General features: G+C 37.7%; 4 protein-coding genes across 5 annotated transcripts in view; 3 read left to right on the top strand and 1 right to left on the bottom strand.

Annotated features, from left to right (window-relative positions):
* The first annotated feature begins 164 nt into the window (after positions 1 to 164).
* On the top strand, positions 165 to 7,255 carry LOC114534532 (voltage-gated hydrogen channel 1-like). Its single transcript, XM_028555993.1, has 8 exons — positions 165 to 488; positions 1,992 to 2,134; positions 3,535 to 3,608; positions 4,068 to 4,121; positions 4,371 to 4,423; positions 5,039 to 5,115; positions 5,750 to 5,865; positions 6,621 to 7,255. The coding sequence occupies exons 1-8, from the start codon at positions 205 to 207 to the stop codon at positions 6,660 to 6,662; spliced, it is 843 nt and encodes a 280-aa protein (XP_028411794.1). The 5' UTR covers positions 165 to 204; the 3' UTR covers positions 6,663 to 7,255.
* A 173-nt stretch (positions 7,256 to 7,428) lies between these two features.
* Positions 7,429 to 12,781, top strand: LOC114534534 (voltage-gated hydrogen channel 1-like). Its single transcript, XM_028555994.1, has 8 exons — positions 7,429 to 8,954; positions 9,670 to 9,812; positions 10,680 to 10,753; positions 11,153 to 11,206; positions 11,580 to 11,632; positions 11,789 to 11,865; positions 11,937 to 12,106; positions 12,535 to 12,781. The coding sequence occupies exons 1-7, from the start codon at positions 8,791 to 8,793 to the stop codon at positions 12,077 to 12,079; spliced, it is 708 nt and encodes a 235-aa protein (XP_028411795.1). The 5' UTR covers positions 7,429 to 8,790; the 3' UTR covers positions 12,080 to 12,106; positions 12,535 to 12,781.
* Positions 12,782 to 14,144: 1,363 nt separating this feature from the next.
* Positions 14,145 to 22,608, top strand: part of LOC114534459 (AP-3 complex subunit beta-1-like) — a 68,485-nt gene continuing 60,021 nt past the window's right edge. For both annotated transcript variants that reach the window (XM_028555903.1, XM_028555902.1), the window contains exon 1: positions 14,145 to 14,532. In XM_028555903.1, the coding sequence (XP_028411704.1) occupies positions 14,369 to 14,532 (164 nt within the window). In that variant the 5' untranslated portion in view covers positions 14,145 to 14,368. The remainder of the gene's footprint in view (positions 14,533 to 22,608) is intronic.
* LOC114534460 (histamine N-methyltransferase-like) lies at positions 19,628 to 22,576 on the bottom strand. Its single transcript, XM_028555906.1, has 2 exons — positions 21,646 to 22,576; positions 19,628 to 19,795 (listed from the first exon to the last, which is right to left on the bottom strand). The coding sequence occupies exons 1-2, from the start codon at positions 22,370 to 22,372 to the stop codon at positions 19,632 to 19,634; spliced, it is 891 nt and encodes a 296-aa protein (XP_028411707.1). The 5' UTR covers positions 22,373 to 22,576; the 3' UTR covers positions 19,628 to 19,631.

Raw genomic sequence — 22,608 nt, 5'->3', positions numbered from 1 at the left:
ATATCCCTCTAGACTGTAATGATCCGCAATTCGACTTAACATTTTTATGATGAAAGGTTGACAAAGGTTTCATCTCAAAAATTATGCGGCGTGGATAGATAAAATGCCTTACGAAGTTACAAATTCCTTGCCGTTTTAAGCCAAGGCCTTTTGCCCGCCGACTAACAGACGATGTTATTGGGCAGAAAATGACAAAAAAATTTCATGAACCAATTTAGAGGAATTTTAAGGATATTTTCCATACGTGTTAAGGAATCTCAACAGTCATTGACAGTATTGACAGATAAACGTAATATTAACCAGAGATCGATCGCAGATGAAATAATGGAAAATAGCGACACCACTAATTACATTGGTAATAAAGAAATTGATCGAACGGAGGATGGCATTGTAAACGCGGTGGCTAAAGACGAAAAAAAGCAAGTACAGATCAAAATGAAAGCGGACGAAATGGTCTTGACGGACGATGAGGATGGACCTGACGTAAAGTAAGAGTTTAGTAATTTTATACTTTGAGTATTATTATTGTATTGTAGTACAATGACCCGTATAGGCCTGTATATGTCGTTTTAGTAGCTACGTTTTAAGTGAGTCGTTCTAATTGATTACACAAGGTAAAGCGTTTTATCCTGTAATAAGGGGTTTCGAACAAACAAGTTTTGAATATGGCATTTCGTATTTCCGGGCATTTAAAGCTTTACGGTATATTTAGACTTTAATCGCTTTTATATGCTCAGTGCAATGGCCGAATTAATTGCAAAAACGTTCATTTCCGATAGTTCGTGATAATTCCTAAGGAGTACTGTATATATTTTAAAGATCACGGTAAAAAGTGCTGTTTTAAAATCACAGCCCATGATCTTGTATACTGTACAAGGACAGACGAAGCTGCGCAAGTTTAACGATCAAGTTCAACAAGTGTTTATATACAGCTACCCCCTGTCTCCTCTTGACAAAACGAGCCTGCCATTGCCTGCCATTACCAAATAATTTTTTCCCTCTAATCTATATATTTTCACTCCCTCTTGCTTACAAATTGATGCATTTGCACTATTTTGAAAACCCTAAAGAGTAAATTCAATTAACAAACCCAATGGGTATAACCTTCATCATATTATCTGTACCATTAGTAATAAGTCTAATAAAGTTGATAAAGCAATAATATAATGAGCCTACAAGCTTCAGGATATCTTTTGATATTTTAAAACCTAACTTCCTGTGTCAGTTTCATTTCAATAAAAGGTTGTTTATCCCAGTAGACCTTACAGTGCAATTTGATGCTTTTTGCGACCCAAGATACCAGAATTCTCTACAAAAATTCTGGATGTTTATTCTCATTTGGAAATAGTCGTTGTGATTACATAAAAACATTCAATATCATAAAGTTTTGGAGTCAGAATATCCATTTCATATCTTCAAATAGGTTAATCAGATATGATATTGAATCAGATTATCTAATTTCATATCTTCAAATCGGTTCATCAGATATGATATGGAATCCGATTATCCAATTTCATCTCTTCAAATTGGTTAATCAGACATTATAAGGAATCAGATTATCCAATTTTATATCTTCAAATCGGGTAATCAGATATGATATGGAATCAGATCCATTTCATATGTTCAAACAGGTTAATTGGATATGATATGTGTCTACACAAAGATTCTGATTCTTTTACTTATAGAAGAAAATGTGCACACACTGTGCATTCAATTTCATTTTGTGATTATCTATGTGAATGTTATTTGAATACTCAAGTAGAAAATATCACTTACCTTATTCCTGCTAATCCTACTATCCCTATATATAGTCAGTATAGTAAGTCTGGGTTGTGAGGCTGTTCAGAATACATATTTAATTTATTATGCCAATGTTCCATCACATACAATAGGAATTAAAAATATATGTTTAAATGCCAGCAGTTAAATAACCTAGCCTGGCCAGCTTCCTTTCCTAAATTATACCATTATAATTTTATATATACAAACAGATGCAGGCTACTAAAGGACCGCAATGCATTGCGAAAGAAACTACATAGTCACAGATTTCAAATGGTAATCATTGGTCTGGTTGCACTGGATTTTCTCATAGTGTTGGTCCAGTTATTAATGGACATTGAAGTCATCAGGGGAGGTAGATATTAATACTTCAAATTCATATTAATTTTTTTGTGCATATTATTTACTTTTATTTATTATCTTACTTCCAAGTGGGATTTAAAATTCTATGAGATTCATATGCTTTACTAAATCTCAGTTTTTTTCGATTCACACAATTGCTTTCAATTCTCCTAAGTTTGCATTTCCTATCGTGTTTTACGTTTTCGTGTAGAAAGAAAATGCCCCACAATATTTAATATATAGATATATGATCAAAGCTAGATGTCTTATACATAATCAAAGCTATCAGCTATGTATTCTGTCCTATGTGTAAAATGTTCAACAAAACTTAAGATAACAACATACCTTTCACGGAGTTTTTAGGCGGTTGGGTGATCAGAAATAAAGAAAAATAAATTCTAAATAAAGAAAAAAAACACGACTCAAGAATTTGTATGCATTTTGTTACCTTTTTCAAAGTAGAAATTATATCCGGCGTCCACACAGCTGTAAATATTCGAAGTTTGTCCTTTCACAAATCTGTTCGAAGTTTGGTTGTTAAAACGGTGTGTAAAAATTCTCTTTTCACAGCCACAGATGTAAAAAATACTTTCACTAATGTTTAGAAACAAAAAAAGGATTATTTAACACAGTTTTAGCAAGATTTTACGATATTTTCTTCGCTTTCTTCCTCATAACTGCAAGGAAAGGAGAAATGGACAAATTTTAAGGCGCGAAAATATTGAGCCGACTTTCAAAAACCGTCAGCGGCCTGTTTCTCCGAGGATACGTAATATAATAACGTGAGAATTTTTTTATTTTTGATGCGCGTAATCTTTGAAATTTAATCCCTCTCTGAAAGTCAGCTAAGATTTCGAAACAAAAGGAGTAGACGGGCTTAGCTTCAGGACGGAAACGTCAAAGATGAATGTGAAAGACGTGAAAATGGCGAATAAATAGCATAATAATTGGCGTGGCACATCCTCATATGGGGTATTCACGTGAGACTTGTCAAAGGAAGTTGCTTATTTTCCCTTTCGAAATATATTTATAAACCGACGAAAATATTCCTGTTACATCCCAAAAGAAACAGTTTTATTTATTACAGTCGGGTTTAATAGTAAAATTCTTTGATTCTACGTCCCAAAGCTGACATGTTCGTCAATCGAACGTTAATTGAGGGGGACCATATTCATATGTTCTGTTACGACTGGCTTCTTTTGAAAGTGAAATTGTTTTCTATCCCAGGCATAGCAGAATATATAAATATAGTCCTCCTCAATTAACGTTTGATTGACGCCAATGCCAAAACATGGCGGACAGTAAGTAGTAAGTCCGTATGAGGCAATCGCCGGTGTGACAGATAACATCAAAGGTGTGTCTTTTCTGGTTCGTTTCTCTATTCGATGTTAATATCATAATTGTTTATTTTAGTGCATCATGATCATCTTGCTATTGAAATACTTCATTACACAAGTATTGTCATTTTGGGACTGTTTTTGATTGAGGTGGGTATACAGTGCAGCCTGGATCAAACAAAATTCAAACAGAGTAACCAGGTAGCACATTGAATGTTCCCTATCTCAACTTCCTATTCTCCCCCAAAAGGGGAAAGTTTTATACTCGCTTTGCCAACACAGAGGAAAAAGCTTATGCAGATGTACATCTCGATCGTTAAAAGATCCTCCCAGTTACCGGCAAGCATGTTCAGCATACTTCTAAGCTCATACAGCGCATGGCGCAACAGCTCAAAACATTTTGCTCTGCCTACACAGACAAGATTGCATTATCACCCGAGTTATTTCCGCGCCAAATCATTAATGTTGTTTGCTGGCGAGCTTTTTGAGTTCGATATTTTCACTGCCAAAGCAGCTGTTCTCCCTAAGTTTGTTGTCCTCCACAATAAGAATGTTTATTCGATTTTCGTCAGTTAAACTAAACTTCCAGGTTTCATTTTTTTCTTTAAGATTGTTGTGAAATTGTACGCTTTTGGTTTGGATTTTTTCCATCACAAGTTGGAGGTTAGTTGAGTATTGTTTGTTTGACCAGACTAGCGTGATCATTCACTGAACATATAACAATACACTCAATGTAAGATTCGTGCCCTGATCAATTTTATTGGTGTCAAGGCTACCAATATACAAAGGCCGAGCGCGGATAAAATTAGGTGCAAATTTTAGCTGTGCCATGTCAATATATTGTGTGTAACGTATACCGGGTAGCACCACATAAATTATTCTAATTGTGCAATTCTATTGCTTGTGTTTCAGGTTTTTGATGCTATTGTCGTGATCGTGTCTTTCTCCTTGGACATAGCGTACAGGTACGAAACGTCATGGTTTGACTGAACTTTGTAAGATCATCTGGCTTTAGACAAAGTAAATACTGTCGGCTGCATAGATTTGCAATCGCATTATACGTCATATATGTGCGTGTCTTGCATTAAACGAGGTGGAATGCCAAAATGAGCGTGAATCGTATACGTATATATGCAAAAAACAACTGAAATCGAGTAACTGGAGCTAGGCACTGTTTAGTCATGCAAGCCTTAAACCCGAAAAAAGGTTTCCTGTGTACGACAGAGTAGGAAGGTTTACGTGTATCTTGGCAAGAAAACTTGTCAAGGAAAAATTTATCGTCTGTGTGGGCCCTTAATGCTCAAGTTAATTTAGAGCACTGCCAAACAGCTTTGACAATAAAACATATTGCATAGGCCGCAGTTTCCTCTATCAACCAGAGCCACTAGCGCTCCGTTTTGTTTTATTTTTAATATCCTGAGAGTTTGAAGGCCTCCTGTATTTGCCGCTGACGAGTGAAAACGTTTGCCGTAAGATAGCGTTAAATTCTGCAGTGAGCTCATGCGTGAACCAATCAACGTGTTGCAAGCGAGTGATACAGGAGTATATCAATTCATAAAACGCTTGTATTTCGTATTTAGTGGCAATATGGATGCATGGGACGCCGTCGGACTTCTGGTTCTGCTTCGACTCTGGCGAGTTGTGCGAATTGTCAACGGTATGTCTTGAAATGTAACTCGATCTCTGCGAATTTTTGGGAAATTCTTAATGAAATCCAAATTGTTTCTCGTGAAGGTTCGTGCAGCGACGTAGCCTGACCTTAAACAGGGGGGAGGCGTGAGGCTAGAGTTTCAACTTGTCTTACATGACAACAACAGTAAACACTGAGTTTCAGCCCGGACGGAATAAAACTAAATAAAACATATACTTGAAAAACTGAGTAGATTCTTCTTAATTAAATTCATTCATTTCAAACTAGGTATATATTAGCAATAAATTTTTCAAAGGAGGGGAGCCGCGGCTCCCAAGATTCCTCCCCCCTGACTACGTCCCTGAGTTCGTGTGATCCATGCAGGCGGAATATTGCGAGGATTTCAAAAAACAGGAGAATACACGAAACGTCGCTTGTGTATTTTCTCGCTTTTCGAAATTCAAGCAACAACCCAAGTACAGAGAATCATTGTTTTATGAAATGACAACTGTAAAACAACGGGTTAAAACTTTGTTGAAATCCCACATTCTATAAGGTGATTAATTTTCTCCTGCAAGTTTGTCTCATCCTGTACGCCTGTCAACCAAACCCTACTTGTTTCACTGTAGTTGTGATGTAGTAACAATTCCTGCATTTCTAGGAATCGTTTTGTCCGTGAAAATTGAAATGGACGAGAAAATACATCGCCTAAAGGAAGAAATGAGTGAAATTGAAACGGAACTGGAACATTACAAGAACAGATGTAAAGAACAAGAGGTAACGTGACTAATGATTGGTGCATAGGGGTACAGCAAGGGATAAGAATGGATTTTTGTTTTGTCGGATCGTTTGATTGTCGGATCGGTTCAGTAAAAGTTATGGTAAAGTCGTGCAGAATAACACGACTTGTAAAGCTAAAAATAATTTTCGCTGCTATCCAATTAGGACAATATTTCGTTGTAATGTATATTGCAAAAGTAATGTATATTACAAAACTGTCAGAAACTCGCGTGAGTCAGTCTTTAAAAGCCGGTTGTACACAAATCCTGAGGTAATGAAAATCTAGATATCATTACTTCATTACTTCTGTTTTTACTACTGCTGCAGTTAAACGAACAGCTGTTCAGCAATGCAAAAAACCTTAAGCGAAATATGTTGAAGCTTATTCAAAACCTCGTTGTAAAACTACACCGAGTTATAAGCTATATACTGTAATTTGCCAATTAATAACAATATCAAGGAATCATACCCGAAATATCTTTGAAGTCTTGTCAAAAAACACAGGTAAACTGTGTGTAAAGGCAGTGCACCATCACGCTACCTTACAGGCGCCGTTTTCAATGCACGATTTAAAGATTGATTCGAGACCTAATGCAAACTAAAGCTCTAATCCTTAAAACACAACTATAGAGACTCTTCCTGAAGTTCGTATGATGCATCAATTGTTCATTTGGGTCTCTGAAGGTTCATCAATTCATGATTGCTATATATCCAGTGTGTTCTATGTAAAACAATTTCTGGGGTTTTTTCAGGGTCAAATTGCAGAACTCCAGGGCAAACTTCATGAAACGTGATGTTTATGTACGGCATACAAATTAAATAAAGTGGCACAATAGTTTCTATCGTCCAAATAAAATCTTCCAGCAAGACACACATCTCAAGGAATTCTGAAGACTTGAACATACTGTTTTCTCTGGGGCTTACGTTAGTTACGTATCAAAGTACATGAATGTTTTTTAAGTATTCTAGTCAATTAAATTGGCATGCATTTTTCTTCCAAGTCACTAATCATAAATCATAGATCCAACCTAAATTATATACATGCACTCCAAATCATAAATCACATTTGCACTTGATTTATACATTTCATTCAGAATAACATAACAAATGATTGGGCGGAATAGTAATGATTTGATGTTCAAACTTTTCGTGATAAATACTTATCGTAGGACATAATTAATTCAATAAGGGTTTTATAGGTATTTAATATATTAAAACTAACTTTAGTGATAGTCTGCCGATAATTTTTCAACGATATCGGAGTATCACAACCCATTCCTTTTCAATGTCGTTGTGGATGCAGTATAAAAGAGAACATTCAGTGAAAGGCTCATTATGCCATTGAATACATGGCCAGGGGCCGGTTGTATCAAGCCCGTTTAGCTTAAACGGTGGATAAGTCAAAATTAAATAACACTCTTACAACTCTCTTGAATGAGTCAACTTGAATATTATTCACTGAATATGTGGTTGTAAACAGTATCTTTGTATTAAGGTAAAAAACATTTAGTTCGCTTGTTGAATAAAACGGCAGACTTGCTTTCTATTTTGAACTTATCCACCGTTTAGGCTAAACGGGCTTGATACAACCGGCCCCAGAATAATGGCGGACAAGTCAGTTCGGCGTCCTGATGGCCAGGGGCCGGTAGTATAAAAGACTAGTTAATAGTTAAAGACAGAATTGGCCAATCAGAGTTGTGTATTTCTGAGTTAACTCTATATAGGATTTAACTATGCAAAATGTAGTTAAAGCGTTTTATACAACCGGCCCTAGAAACCATGAAAGTCATGCCATTGACTAGTCGGTCAGATAATGGCGAACAAGGATACGTAAAGACAATTTTACATCCCGTTCGCTCCGTCATGCGGGCAAAGCTCGCCTTGCTTTTTAAGGCTTTCATGCACAGTTTATCCAAGGCTGCTTCGCCCACGCAAGCGTAGCGTGGGAAATGGCTTCGAGACGATATGCGTGGGCACGCAAGATTAAACCGGTTCCGACATTCGTCTGATATCTCTTATACAAAGTGCTTATGACGTAAACAAATTGTAGAGGGTGTAAGCAAACTGTGTGACGTGTCTAAGGAGTAGGGGTTCTTTTAAACAGTGTCGCATCCTGATACAGGGGGTGAAAGGGTGTCACCGGTAGTCTCACGTGATAGACGTTTAATGCTACGTGACTGATGTTATTGAATATAAATTTGATTTTCAATCTCTATGCATGTGGAAAAAACCCTTGCAAAACACTGTGACTGAAACTCCTACTTTACCAAGTGAATTTTCTCGAGTGAAAGATGACATTTTCAATGCTGATCACCACAACTCGTTTTTCACTTCGCGCAAAGAAATTCCCCTGGTGAAAATGAAAGTAAGACCATTTCATACCAGACTGAAAATGTGGTATGTATTGTCTATAATATTGCAGGGCTGTATGTACGTATGTATGTATGTTCTGAGTCACGTAATTTTGATAACGTTCAGCGCTAACGTTTCAACATCATGCACAGAGAAGTATGTACCCCCGTGTCAAAGATAGCTGAAAAGCGTCACGTATTTTGCAATCGACCGCTTAGAACAAAATTCATTTGTCATCATATATCCACTTCGAGCAGACTTATAGTCATTAAGAATTCAATGCATGTGTATATATACCCCCTGTCCCTGACACTATATATATACACACTAGACGTTCAGGCATTGTTTAGGTATTCAAAACAATAGTCATAAGAATACCAATATTATGGTATCTTTCAAACAGTCTCCGTTTTTGCTACACCCTTATCTTTTAATTTTTTTTGCGCGAATTTACGTATTGCTATTGTATTAATGTATGAATTATTAATACGTTCTTGAAGTAAATTATATAACCGCGTTTGGAATAGCTGTAAACACGGAGATACGAAGCGATAATCGCACAGTTCGGATATGGAAAACAACGGCTTTACCAAATCGCATAATTTCGATACCGAAAGTGACCAGGAAAGAAACGACGGTGTAAATACGACAGAAGATGAAACGAACAAGGAAGAATCAATAAATATTGACGTCGAATTTCAGGAAGACGTGCCAGTGTCTGAAGATTATGGAAGGTAATCTTTCAAGTTTTATTCGTGTGTAGTAAGATTTTAACGATATGAACATGCCCAGTAGCGTCCACGGCCTTCAATAGACGCAAAATTTTCACTGACACTGCGATTTGATTGAAAAACGTAAGTCACGTCCATAAAATCCAACTTATATGTATATTTCATTTGCTGCGTTTTAAATTTTAAATCGCCTTATCGGTATTTTCACGGCGCAAACGATATAGGATTTATTGACAAACTTGTAAGGTTTTAGTTGCAATATTTTTATGCTCTAATAATTGGTTGTATAAGTTGAATACAAAAGGCTCTCACGAAAGAGTTATGTAACAAAGATCTGTTAAGCAATTTATAGATATTGCCACTCGGTTTTTGAGTGCGGGAAAGCGGTCTTGTAACGGTTATATGTAACCTGGATGTAATATCAAGAATCTTATAAGTATATCCTTCTAACATTATATTCGTTTGGTTGCCCGATGATCAGAAAAATAGCTATTTTTGAAACTGGAGAACAATTTTATACTCATATTGACAATCACAATCATTCAGCCATGGCCCACACGATTCTATCATTGGAACTACGTATTCTTAACATTTGATACATTTGAATACAGCCCAACTTACCTGAGCTGTTATCGGATATAGTTTAGTTTTCTAAACTAAAACACACCAGAGAACACCCCATTTATGAGCTATCACAAATATTTTTGCCTAAATATAGATGCGGGCTGCCGAAAACTCGCAAAGAATTGCAGCGACAATTGCATGGTCACAGATTTCAGATGGTCATCATCGGTTTTGTTGCGCTTGATTTTCTCATCGTGTTGGTCCAGCTGTTGCTGGATATACAAGTTATCAGAGGAGGTAAAAAGTTCTGAAACTCATAGAATTTCTCCCAAATCTGTCATATCTTGGTGAGCAACGAATTGTAAATGCAGGGTGTATAAAAAAAAAGGTAATCCAACTTCAACACGCTATTGTATGTGAACTACGCAGTCTATGAACAAATTTTTTCACATTCGGAAAGATCAGACTTTTAACTATCGGATGACATGTTTTTAGTACCAAATGGTGAAAAAATGAGCACATTCGAGGCTGATAAAAAATGTTAGCAACAATCGGATATTTTCACCTTTGAGCCTAATTAAAGCAGTGCATAACAAAAGAAAAAAAAATTAATCACGAACATGTCACAGCTTGCACCGGTTTTGCAACATATTTATTGCAATTATTTACATTTACACTTTTTAAAAAGAGATTATGCGCCGATGCCTTCAACTTGACCACCATCCCTATCGATACAAAGTTGACATCGCCGCCGCATTGTTTCGGGAATGTTCTCCTGATGTGATTTATTCCTACTTAATACTCACATGCGGGTAGTTTGTTCAGAAGCAAAATTCTTCAATTAAGTCCCAAAGGGAGTTACTTTTCAATGGTTTTAGTCCCAACTTTCAGAGGTGAAAATATGCGATTTTTACTAAAACTTTTTATCAGCCTCCTATATGCTCATTTTTTTACCATTTGGTATTAAAAACATGTCATTCGATAGTTAATAGAATAAGTGGTTCACGTACAATAGCACGCCAAAGTTGGATTACCTTTTTTTTGATACACCCTGTAAAGTACTTCCCTGTCAAAGTTCAGCTACCTCCCCCCCAAACCCCCACCGATAATAGCGGTTATCACCAATTCTAAGATTTTTATGGGAATATCGTTTATGAATTTTAGTGCATCACGATCATCATGCGATTGAGATACTGCATTACACAAGTATCGGTATTTTGGGCCTGTTTTTGATTGAGGTGAGTTAGCTAATACTGGCAGTGACAGATTTACAAGAAGACCTAACTTTTATACACCTACTAATTCATCTTGTGTATTGCAAAGGATCTAGGAAGCGTATCTCAGCAATACAGTTACATCAAATTCACTGATGGTTATTTGAGGTTGTCATGACTTGCAGCCCAAATCTCTATATGTTCGTTACTACTAATTCCCACTATTAAATGAAGGTCCTCTATTGTATATTAAACTCTTCTCCATCACGCGAAAATGATTTAGTAACAGTGATGTTTATAGCAGTTTATTTATTGCAAGTCGTAGTAGTCGTAGTAGTCGTATTCAACCATTTTGATGTACCGCGTTGTACGGTGTTATAAAATGTCTGCAGAATGAAAAAGGCATTGATTATCCTTTTCTAGGTTGTGATAAAAGTGTATGCTTTTGGAATGGATTTTTTTCGTCACAAGTTAGAGGTCAGTATTTAAATTTGTCTCGTACAGCACAAAAAATCATTCCGGCTTCCGCTGTGGAAGATAAAGATTGTCATGAAGATTCTAATAATGATTATCATACACTTCTTGTGTACTGTCGTTCCTGATTGGTCAGAAAGCACCGGTTAATTCCCAATATTCTGTATTTATTACCGTTCAGCTGTTGATGTGCTCAGCGTCCAATACTTATTTCTTTGGATCGAACTTGCATCCAAAAAAAACAATTATTAGAGAGGTTCTATGTCGGATTCAGCCACTGTTTCTAAATTATTCCCTTAGTACTAATATTGAAAATAGTTTGGTACGAATCTTTGTATTTCTCGTAATTTTCAATTTTCATGCTTTTCTTCTCCAGCTTTTCGATGCAGTTGTCGTGGCCGTGTCTTTTGCACTGGATGTTGCTTACAGGTACCGATATAGCCGTAAACCTAAGACGAATGGATAGTATTGCACGTGAAGTGCACGTCGTAACTTACTGGTGCATGTTTATAATACTCGTAGGGTCACAGGCTTTAATGTTCGATCTCTCAATTCCTAAAACATTAAATATACTTTTATCCTCAGTGGCAATGTGGACGCCTGGGATGCCGTTGGACTTTTAGTTCTCCTTCGACTGTGGCGAATTGTAAGAATTGTGAACGGTATGTCTCAAAATTCAGTTAACAAAATTTTGCACTTTTTGACGGATCATCAAGAATCTCTTCGCTTTCAGGAGTTGCTTTGTCCGTGAAAATTGAAATGGACGAGAAGGTGCATCATTTAAAGAAAGTTGTAGCTGACCTGGAAAAGCAGCTGGAATATTATAAGAATAAGTGCGACAAAGAAGAAGAGGTTTCCGACGATACTTCGTTATGAATGAGGTCCCAATCATTGGAAAGCGAGGTAAAAGGATTAGAAAACTTCGAAATCTCAGACTTCTGTTTACAGCAAATTCAATGTACTTTAAAAATCTTGAACCCTTAGCACGCAGAGGATGATGGGTTACCGTCTATTGACCAATTGCCTTTAAAACTTTAGGACATGTCTTAGGTATTGTAACGAAGCAAAACTCTACGTTTACTGGATGGGTATTACCAACTATCTTTGTGCAAGCTCAGAGTGTAAGGTTAAAGTGTTTTGGAAGGGCAAACTTGATCAATCTTCGAATCGTGCAGGGTATTGGGTGTAGTCGAGAACCGCAATGAATCATTGGGTTGTTTCCTCAGAACAGGAAGGAGGGAGGAGGGGTGTTAACTGCAATATAATTTGAGGCGCACTCATAATGGATGTGTACAATGTCCCGGATTTACATGTTATATTGTATTTTTCAGAGTGGAATATAACGAACATCGAAGTTTGGAAAACCCTGTTAAAACGTGACCGGCTTGTATCATACACTGTATTGCAGCCTGAGTTTCACGTGACTGGGCAGAAGGTTGCAAGGTAGTAACGTGAAAATGACGTGATGAGTGGACACTGAGCCAGTGGTGTAACTGCTGATGGACCAACGTATTAAAAACTAAGAATTATACGCTTACTATAGTTTGGGGGGGGGGGGGTGTTGTACTATAATTGGATTTGAGCTGTTTATGCGAGAGCATATGCAGCAAAATATATATTTTCGTGTATCAGAAGTTGCCCTTCTTGCTATTTCCAGCTTGGCTTGTTCGTGCAATGACTCATGGGAATGTCATTAAAATTAAGGCCAGTGAACCGAGCAACTTCATACCATGCTTCTTTGCAAACTGAGTTGATTTCTCCTGCGTTTTCTTGGAGAAATCAATCAAAATGGCGGCAATTTTAAACCATTAATGGGCTTGATAAAGTATTGCACAAAGCGAAAAACAAAATAAATGCTTGCTTTTATGAATCACCGGTTCCCAGGTCGACGGACTCGAGGAGAAGTACCGCGTTAAGGCTAATTTCCACTCCGGAAAACGAGCAGCGGATCGGATCGGAACGAAAGATAATCCGCGCGTGCGCCGTCTGTTGAAATTTTTAGCTTATATTGATCCGAAAGCGTCCGAGACCGGATAAAAAAAAGTTCAAATAGTTTAACTTTTTTTTATCCGATCCGAAATCACTTCATGGATCGGACCAGCTCGGAAAAAAATCCGATCCGATCCGCTGCTCGTTTTCCGGAGTGGAAATTAGCCTTTAGTCTCGCGTAAGATCGCGAGACGAGACCAATATCGGCCACTGATCTAATATTATTTATAGCCATTAGCCGAATTCATATTTTGGTGACGGGAAGTTGGTAGTAAAAACTGGTCTTAATATGAATAGGGTTCGTATGGGGTCGTATAACTAATGTAGGGCTCGGGTAATGTTAAAAAAGATATCGTAATCATTACGATAATCATTTTGTTTATTCAAAATTAATTAAGAGACGGCTCTTGACCGTGTTGATATCCCTTAAGTGAAACTCGTCTGATTTATCCGTCTAAATACGAATTTAAGACGAGTTTCTCGTGCAGACGAGATTCCCGTCCAACACTCCAACTTATCCGTCTGTTTAGACGGGAAAGTTAGACGGGACAATTCGGACGAGAAACTATCTGTGACCGGATTCAATTCACACGTGTTTCCCGTCTTCGATGACGAAATCCCACGTTCGGCTTGCCCAAAGACGAGTTTTCCGTCTCTAATATGAATTCGGCTATTATCAGTACTGTCGCCGTTAAGAAAATCATCGCCTGCGTCTCGTAGCCTAGGAAATCATGACGAAGGCTAAACATTCACAACAATTATTTTTATTTGAACAACGATCTTTGTTTAGATATAAATTTGCCGAAAAAGTAATTGAAGCATAATTTTCTTTAGTCAGGCAAAATTTACATATCAAACCGGTACCTGCTGGGACTATTAGCATCTCGCATGGTTAGATTAAAATTTTTAACTTCCATGCTTCGTCTTGAAATATTGAGCAGGAAGTCATGTTATTCGCTTCCTCCAGGTCCAACGACAGTCGAAGTGTTTGTGGTGGAATTTGACCCCACAAATAGAGTCAAAAAGATTTTGTCAAATGTCATGTAAATATTTGTAGTACCTCGTAAATCTCAAAACAAACTTCTATGCAAATGTTTGAGCGGTTATCCTTTGAAATCTTTACGTGAAGTTTGGCTGTGTTGTAGCCGTGTGCTTTGCGTTATTATAATCCTAAAGATGAGCGAGAAAGGGGTGTTATTTCATGGCGAATCCTCACTCGTCAAGGTCGAATCTAACGTTGTTGTCATTGACCCTACTGTTGGCGATAAAGTCGATAAACTGGCGTCTCGACTGCAAGGTGGTTTGAACTTGGTACGCAACAAGTTGAGATCTAGAACCAGGTTTGCCTCTATAGTCTATATTATAACAATATATACTTGTATATACTCGTGTTTATCAAGTACTTATCTCAGTCATAATGAGCCTTTTCACTATGAAAGGTGCTCTCGTGTTTATATTTCTTACATACATGGTACTGTACATAATATTGTTCCCTGCTATAAAGTTCCCTTTCAGAGATTGACTCGTTTGACTGGGGGGGGGGGCTGCAGTGCTTCATTTTCTACAAAGGGGTTCCACACTTGTTATTAGTACAACTGTAAACAATTTAATACTCTGTCGTATTATATAAGTCATAGTCACAAACTAAGCAAAGAACCTCTTCCGGTTTAGTTCAGCCTCAAGGTTTAAATTACTGCGATTAAATTGAAATATCTTTCTATGTCGAAGAGTAAGGAAAAATGCACGTGTCATTTGATACAAAATTTCATACAAGAGCTTAAGAATAAATTAAATTTAACGCGATATTTACCGATAAACTGTTAAACACTAGGTTCAAAATAATTAAATGTGAAATTACCACTGTCCCCCACTGGCCACTGATCTGATAATACATACTTGATATAGCAACACTGATCTGATAATACACTGGATATAGTAAGCAACACTGATAATACACTGGGTATACATAGTAACACCATTTCACCATAGTTAATATGATTTCACTTAAAAGTTACTAACACTGATTTAATAATACACTGCCCTGGATATAGCAACACTGATTTGAGCATACACTGGATATAGCAACTACACCTACAGGGACTTTCATAGAGCTCAGTGATTAAAATTCAATATTTCCAACGACAATAATAGACTTTATGCCAAAAGGTGGCTTCTGTGCCCCTGGTTAGGTGTGCATCTAAAATATCAGTTATTACATGTTACTTTGTTACTTGGGTTGAATATTTTTCTCAAAGATTTTAATATCTTCAACACAAAAATATAACCAATTTGACGTAGCAATAGACCACAATGATAACCCAATTTAGACTTAACAGTAGAAAAACATATGCGAAATATACATTTATTGTTTATGTATTGTTTAGCATCAGGGCAGGATCCTTTCTTCTTCTCCTCCGTGTTTTCTTCCTTTTTGGGGCAAATTCTGAGACATTTACTCGTTTAAGCTTATTAACTTCCTCTGGCTTTCTCACATAAGAATCAATTTCTGATTCTTCAATTTTCTCATTCACTGGCAAACAACACAGCTTAAGGTTATGATAATACCCTTCCCGCACTTGTTGAGGCGTGCAACCAAGTTCTAATAACTCCTCAATAACAGTGTCTTCTCTGTCTAATGTTTTATCCATGGCAGTTGAACCCATGGTGACATTGTGTCCCATGTTTTCTGTTGTTTGAGATAAGGTAGAACTGTTTGCCTCTGAAGAAACATTCTCTTCTGAGGTTGTTGTTGAGTCTAAGGTGACCAAGTTTTTAAAATCTGAACCCCCTGCGCTACTAGAATTTTGGCGATGGTCTATGCGCTTTAATGCATTCTGTATTTTCTCATCTCTCATTCGTATTTCACTTTCTTTTTCTTGACACCATTGTGGTGTGGCAGCTTCTGCGGGAAACTTGCCGCAAGTATCTTCATACTTAACAATATCTTTAATGAAATAATGAATGTTAGCCATTTTGACATGTTTCATGTTAACCCAGGGTATCACTTCCAACAGTCTAATCATGTAGTTTTTGAGCAACCTAATGCAACGCACAACAGTAAGTTCCGTTACTTGAGACATTTTTAGGCATAGATTTGAAACCTCAGTGGCTTGTTTCGTTCCTTTGTTGACCGCGAGGCTAGCCAAGACACAGTATGCAATAGCCTGGGGCAACACAGTACCAACAAGAACCATAGATTCACTGCTAATACGGCACAACTGTAGTGCCAACTCCTCACACTCCTTTGCAAAAGGTAAACCATCACATGTTTGGGTTATCAAACTTTCAACTGTGGTTGGTGGAGGATGTAAGTCAAATACCCTCTCAACTTCTTTTATAACACTACCCAACTCAGAAAGAGTGCAACCTGTTGCCACAGCAATTTGCTTGCACGTTACACTAACGTTATTATTTCGGCATACGATATAAGTGCATGCACCAGCCAGGCGATATTTTCTATGCATATTACAAAACTGCCAGGCTTGATTTGCTTCGATCAGTAGAAAGGTTTCTACTTGGCTGGTAATTTCCTTAGCAAGCTTTAGTTTCTCGCAAATACCGAGCACAATTACTTTTAAAGCGGTTTCTGAAGGAGTCAAAGCGTTCGGCCGATGCTGTGGTCGTCTAAAATCACGCTTGAAGTCGGTTACATTGAGTGTATTTGTTAGTCGATTACTTTCCGCATTCGTCTTCTCGTAGTTGAAAACTTGCTCTTCGGACAGGACAGAACCACACTGTGGACATGATTGAAAGGCATCGCATGCTTTAAATTTGCTTTTCTCAACTTCTTCTTGGCAAAATTGACAAACAACAAATTCTCGCATTTCGGCCATTTTGCATAATTATACGATCGTTTTAAATTTTCTCGACGTCGTGTTTCCACTTGGGCTTCGGACAGAAATTTCCATTTCTTAAAATCGGCAGTGAACTGTTATAAAACCTGGAACGCTAACTTGGCGGCCGCCATCTTTGAAGCCAAATTTGAAGGTAGCTTTTTCGAGTTTTTTAACGTTCGAGACAGTCAGACAGACGCAGAGAGTGATTATCTAGAAATGTCTAGAACTATGTAAAATACAATCATTTGCTAATTTTTATCAAAAAATTGACCGAGAAACGATTGCTTCAATTTTTGGCCTCAATAAACTATTACGCTGAACTATAGAAGTTAGCGTTTTAGGTTTCATTACAGTTCACTGGGCTAGGGTTTGTAGAGGAGGCAATTCACCCCTCGCCCCCTTTTGTCCCTTTATTTTCACTTGCTCTTATTAATTTTCAGTGCACATCAAGTCTCTTTTTCCCCCTAATAACCAAGAGATATCAGTCACTGAGTTTCACATTTAAACTCAACTACTGAACAGTCAAATAAGATCAGTGACGCGCCAATGTTTTAAAAATAATGTCACAAAATGGTAAGGTGGCATATATGATATGTATTCAACGTTTTTTTATGATCTACGACTACGACTTTACCCTTTATTTGTTTCAAAAGACAAAAACTGCAGCCGACCGATATTCATTAACAAATACAAAACACACAAGGTTATAACAAGATAGGAACATGCAAGTTCGTCATATTTCGTTTTTATTGCACACCATCATTCCGATATTCTATTTGTGCACGATCATCAGAGTGTCAGTTTGCATGCAAAAGTTTTTTTCATCCTTCACGAAGCTCGCGTTTTTGATCACTGCCAGAACTCTATCAACCAAACTTGCATCGGCATTCTTGCGAAAGTCGACTTTTTGAGTTATGAAGTCAAGAAGCAGGTCACCATTCTCTGATCCGACGAAGATTTCTGACACATCAACTGGATATTGATTTGAATATACTTCATACTTCCTGCCACTTTTCTCAACAATTTCAATCAATTTGGGGCCAATTTTTCCGGCGATGTTTGCCAACTTGTCATTAGGTCGTCTCCGCTCTGGCGCTGTTTTAAGTGCCACTTGCCTTATTATAACCTCATCAGAAAACACGAAAAAGAGACAACCCTGATCTTTCAATTGCTTTTCCAAACAGTAAGAAATCGCTTTTTCCTCTACAACAAAGTAAACGCTGTGAATAAAATGTATTATGTCAAATGTAGTGCTTGCGTTTTGCTCATTTTGAATGTATTCTTGAAACTTTGACGAATGTCGACGTGGATTGGCAAATCTCGACGCGCTTCTACGGCGTCGCTGAATTGTTTGCACGAAGATGAATTCGGTTCAACCACTCGCAGATATATCGTCGTGTTTTGATCATCAGAGCTGTGTTTCTTCAATTCCTCGAGTAGAATTTCCACAAATTTCAAATCCACAGCACCTATTCCGCTGCCAACACTAAGAATCTTCAACTCGCATTGCTTCTCAACGCTTGAATTCATCAATTTCTCGATTTGAATCGGAATCAAACGAGTTTGTAACATCTTCAGCACTTCTTCGTCTTAGTTGGAACTTCTTCTATAAACGTGGTGTCTTTTGGCATAGCCTTCGCCCGCGTCGAGAATATTCATTATTGATTTGTTGCAATACTGATTTCTGCTTGTTTTTCTGTCTGTCGTAAAATGAGGGTAGTGTTGCAGCTCCTCGCAAGAATGAATTTCATTGGCTGAACTTTACAATACGTTTCTGTTTCAACCAATAGCATAGCTTCGTACTTTAGAAAGCATAGAAAAGCATTATCCAATTGGTGGAAAGCTTCCGAGCCCTGGGACATGTCCCTAAAATGATGCAATTGACGCTGCGACAGCGAAACGAGTATTTTTTACGGTACTTAACCAGTCTCAGACGTAAACAATTGATAACAATCATATGCTACTCCATACACACGTAATGTATAAAAAAATTTATATTAAATTAGAAATATTCAAGCATGAATTGAGTTAATTATTGTTTCTATACGTTATTTTATACACCCTGTATTTTGGCTACAGACGGGATAAAAACCTCGTACCCAAGCTTTTGGCTGAATTAGAATTCAGAATGAAAGCGAAAACTATCAATATTCGTGGCAAAGTATACATTTACACAAATGGCCGTTTTCACACTAGAGACGCATAATGCGTCTTCAATATTTTTTGGTTGGTTATTCTCTTCAGTATAAAGACGGGCAACAGACGTATTATGCGTCTCGACCAACTACTGTTGGTTATGCGTCTCTAAGACGAAAAACTGAACATTAATCGTTCCGACGTATATTATGCGTCTGTTGCCCGTCTTTATACTGAAGACGAATAACCAGTCAAAAAATATTAAAGATGCATTGCCATTACGCGTCAATGGCAGCAGCCCGTGGGCTCCCATACCTCTGATTCTTCACCGTGCAAACATACCAACGTGAAGAATATAATCTAAACGTTAACATCTCAGTTAAATTTCAAAATATAGGTTAAACAAGATAATAACGTGCAATCGATTCGTCATATTTTGTTTCTATTGAAATCATCATTCCGATATTCTATTTGTTCACGACCAACAGCGTTTCAGTTTTCATGCAAAGGTGTTTTCCATCTTTTGTGAAGCTTTCGTTTTTTATCACTGCCAGAACTCTATCAACCAAACTTGCATCAGCATTCTTGCGAAAGTCGACTTTTTGAGTTATGAAGTCAAGAAGCAGGTCACCATTCTCTGATCCGACGAAGATTTCAGACACATCAAACGAATGTTCGTGTGAATGTACCTCATACTTCCTGCCATGTTTCTCAACGATTTCAATCAATTTGGGGCCTATTTTCTCGGCGAGGTTCACCAACTTGCCGTTAGGTCGTTTCTCTGGTAACATTTCAAGCGCCACTTGTGTCATTATCGCCTCATCAGAATACACAAAAAAGAGACAACCCCGATCTCCCAATTGCTTTTCCAAGCAGTAAGAAATCGCTTTTTCCTCTTGAACAAAGTAAATGCTGTGAATAAATTGTATTATGTCAAATGTGGTGTTTGCGTTTTGCTCATTTTGAATATATTCTTCAAACGTTTCTTCTTGAATGTCGACGTGGATTGGCAAATCTCCACGAGCTTTTACGGCGTCGCTGAATTGTTTACACGAAGACGAATTCGGTTCAACTACTCGCAGATATATCGTCGTGTTTCGATCAACTGTGCTGTGTTTCTCCAATTCCTGGAGTAGGATTTGCACAAATTTCAAATCCACGTCACCTTCTCCCCCTCCGACACTAAGAATCTTCAACTCGCATTCCTTCTCAACGCTTGAATTAATCACTTTTTCGATTCGGTCGGAATGTGGGTTTGTAACATCTTGAGCACTTCTTCTTCTTCGTTACAATTTCTTTTAAAAATTTCGTGTCTTTTGCCATAGCCTTCGCCCGCATCGAGAATATTCTTCATCTTGTGTTGCTGTTGTTGCACGTTTCTCAGTATGTGGTGTTGCAATCGCTTCGTAAGTCATTTCAGGGAAGATCCTTGAGAAACTGCGAACTTCCTGTTGATTGACCAATCAAAGTTTTTCAAGAAATCAGCCATGTGGGAAAAGCACTTGATATATCATCAGGGGTACCGGAAGTATTCTATTTGAGGTGGCGGGGGGAAGGTGTTTAAAATTTGCTGAATTTACAACTTGCGTCTACACAAACCTCTGTGTTTGCAGAGGTTTATCATGCCAGCATGAAGTGGCGTATGCATACAACCGTTTGTTTCGCGCCACAGTGACGAATCTCGTAGCCGTAGCGGGAGCCGTACTCAAATCTAAAGTTCTCTATTCACGCCGGTGAAGGCTAGTCCAAACGCCACAGGTTTACAAGCGTAAATGTAACTCAGAAATCGAAGTTCTTGAGTTGCTACAAACCAGCTTGACCATGAAGTTTCGAATTGACGAATTTATAGAGTGATCGATTCAAGCGACGACTTCACCTGTGACATTGTGACATTTGGCATTGCACACTTTGTGAAGTATTGATAGCCAGTGTGTAGTCATTGAATGTAAATGTGGGTGGTATTGGTAGATATCGTCTTCAAAACGCAATGAGAATTAAGAACCATTGTATGAAGCAGGGAACAAAATGTATTATGGCTAAATACATGTTACACAAATGTCAGTGTTTGCATATCTCATGCAAAAGATTCAAATCCCAATGTTTTCAATTTTGACCACAATATTACATATATGACATGTATTCAACGTTTTTTTATGATCTACGACTACGACTTTACCCTTTATGTGTTTCAAAAGACAAAAACTGCTGCCGACCGACATTTATTAACAAATACAAACACACAAGGTTATATATAACAAGATAAGAACATGCAAGTTCGTCATATTTCGTTTTTATTGCACATCATTATTCCGATATTCTATTTGTGCACGATCATCAGAGTGTCAGTTTGCATGCAAAAGTTTTTTTCATCCTTCACGAAGCTCGCGTTTTTGATCACTGCCAGAACTCTATCAACCAAACTTGCATCGGCACTCTTGCGAAAGTCGACTTTTTGAGTTATGAAGTCAAGAAGCAGGTCACCATTCTCTGATCCGACGAAGATTTCTGACACATCAACTGGATATTGATTTGAATATACTTCATACTTCCTGCCACTTTTCTCAACAATTTCAATCAATTTGGGGCCAATTTTTCCGGCGATGTTTGCCAACTTGTCATTAGGTCGTCTCCGCTCTGGCGCTGTTTTAAGTGCCACTTGCCTTATTATAACCTCATCAGAAAACACGAAAAAGAGACAACCCTGATCTTTCAATTGCTTTTCCAAACAGTAAGAAATCGCTTTTTCCTCTACAACAAAGTAAACGCTGTGAATAAAATGTATTATGTCAAATGCTGTGCTTGCGTTTTGCTCATTTTGAATGTATTCTTGAAACTTTTGCTGACGAATATCGAGGTGGATTGGCAAATCTCCACGAGCTTTTACGGCGTCGCTGAATTGTTTGCACGAAGATGAATTCGGTTCAACCACTCGCAGATATATCGTCGTGTTTTGATCATCAGAGCTGTGTTTCTTCAATTCCTCGAGTAGAATTTCCACAAATTTCAAATCCACAGCACCTATTCCGCTGCCAACACTAAGAATCTTCAACTCGCATTGCTTCTCAACGCTTGAATTCATCAATTTCTCGATTTGAATCGGAATCAAACGAGTTTGTAACATCTTAAGCACTTCTTCGTCTTGGTTAGAACTTCTTCTATAAACGTGGTGTCTTTTGGCATAGCCTTCGCCCGCGTCGAGAATATTCATTATTGATTTGTTGCAATACTGATTTCTGCTTGTTTTTCGGTCTGTCGTAAAATGAGGGTAGTGTTGCAGCTCCTCGCAAGAATGAATTTCATTGGCTGAACTTTACAATACGTTTCTGTTTCAACCAATAGCATAGCTTCGTACTTTAGAAAGCATAGAAAAGCATTATCCAATTGGTGGAAAGCTTCCGAGCCCTGGGACATGTCCCTAAAATGATGCAATTGACGCTGCGACAG

This window comes from Dendronephthya gigantea, unplaced genomic scaffold (assembly GCF_004324835.1).
Source record: "Dendronephthya gigantea isolate DGI-Jeju-01 unplaced genomic scaffold, DenGig_1.0 000102F, whole genome shotgun sequence".
Taxonomy (NCBI): domain Eukaryota; kingdom Metazoa; phylum Cnidaria; class Anthozoa; order Malacalcyonacea; family Nephtheidae; genus Dendronephthya; species Dendronephthya gigantea.
Note: the sequence above shows the minus strand (reverse complement) of the source record. Positions and strands in the feature narration are given on the sequence as shown.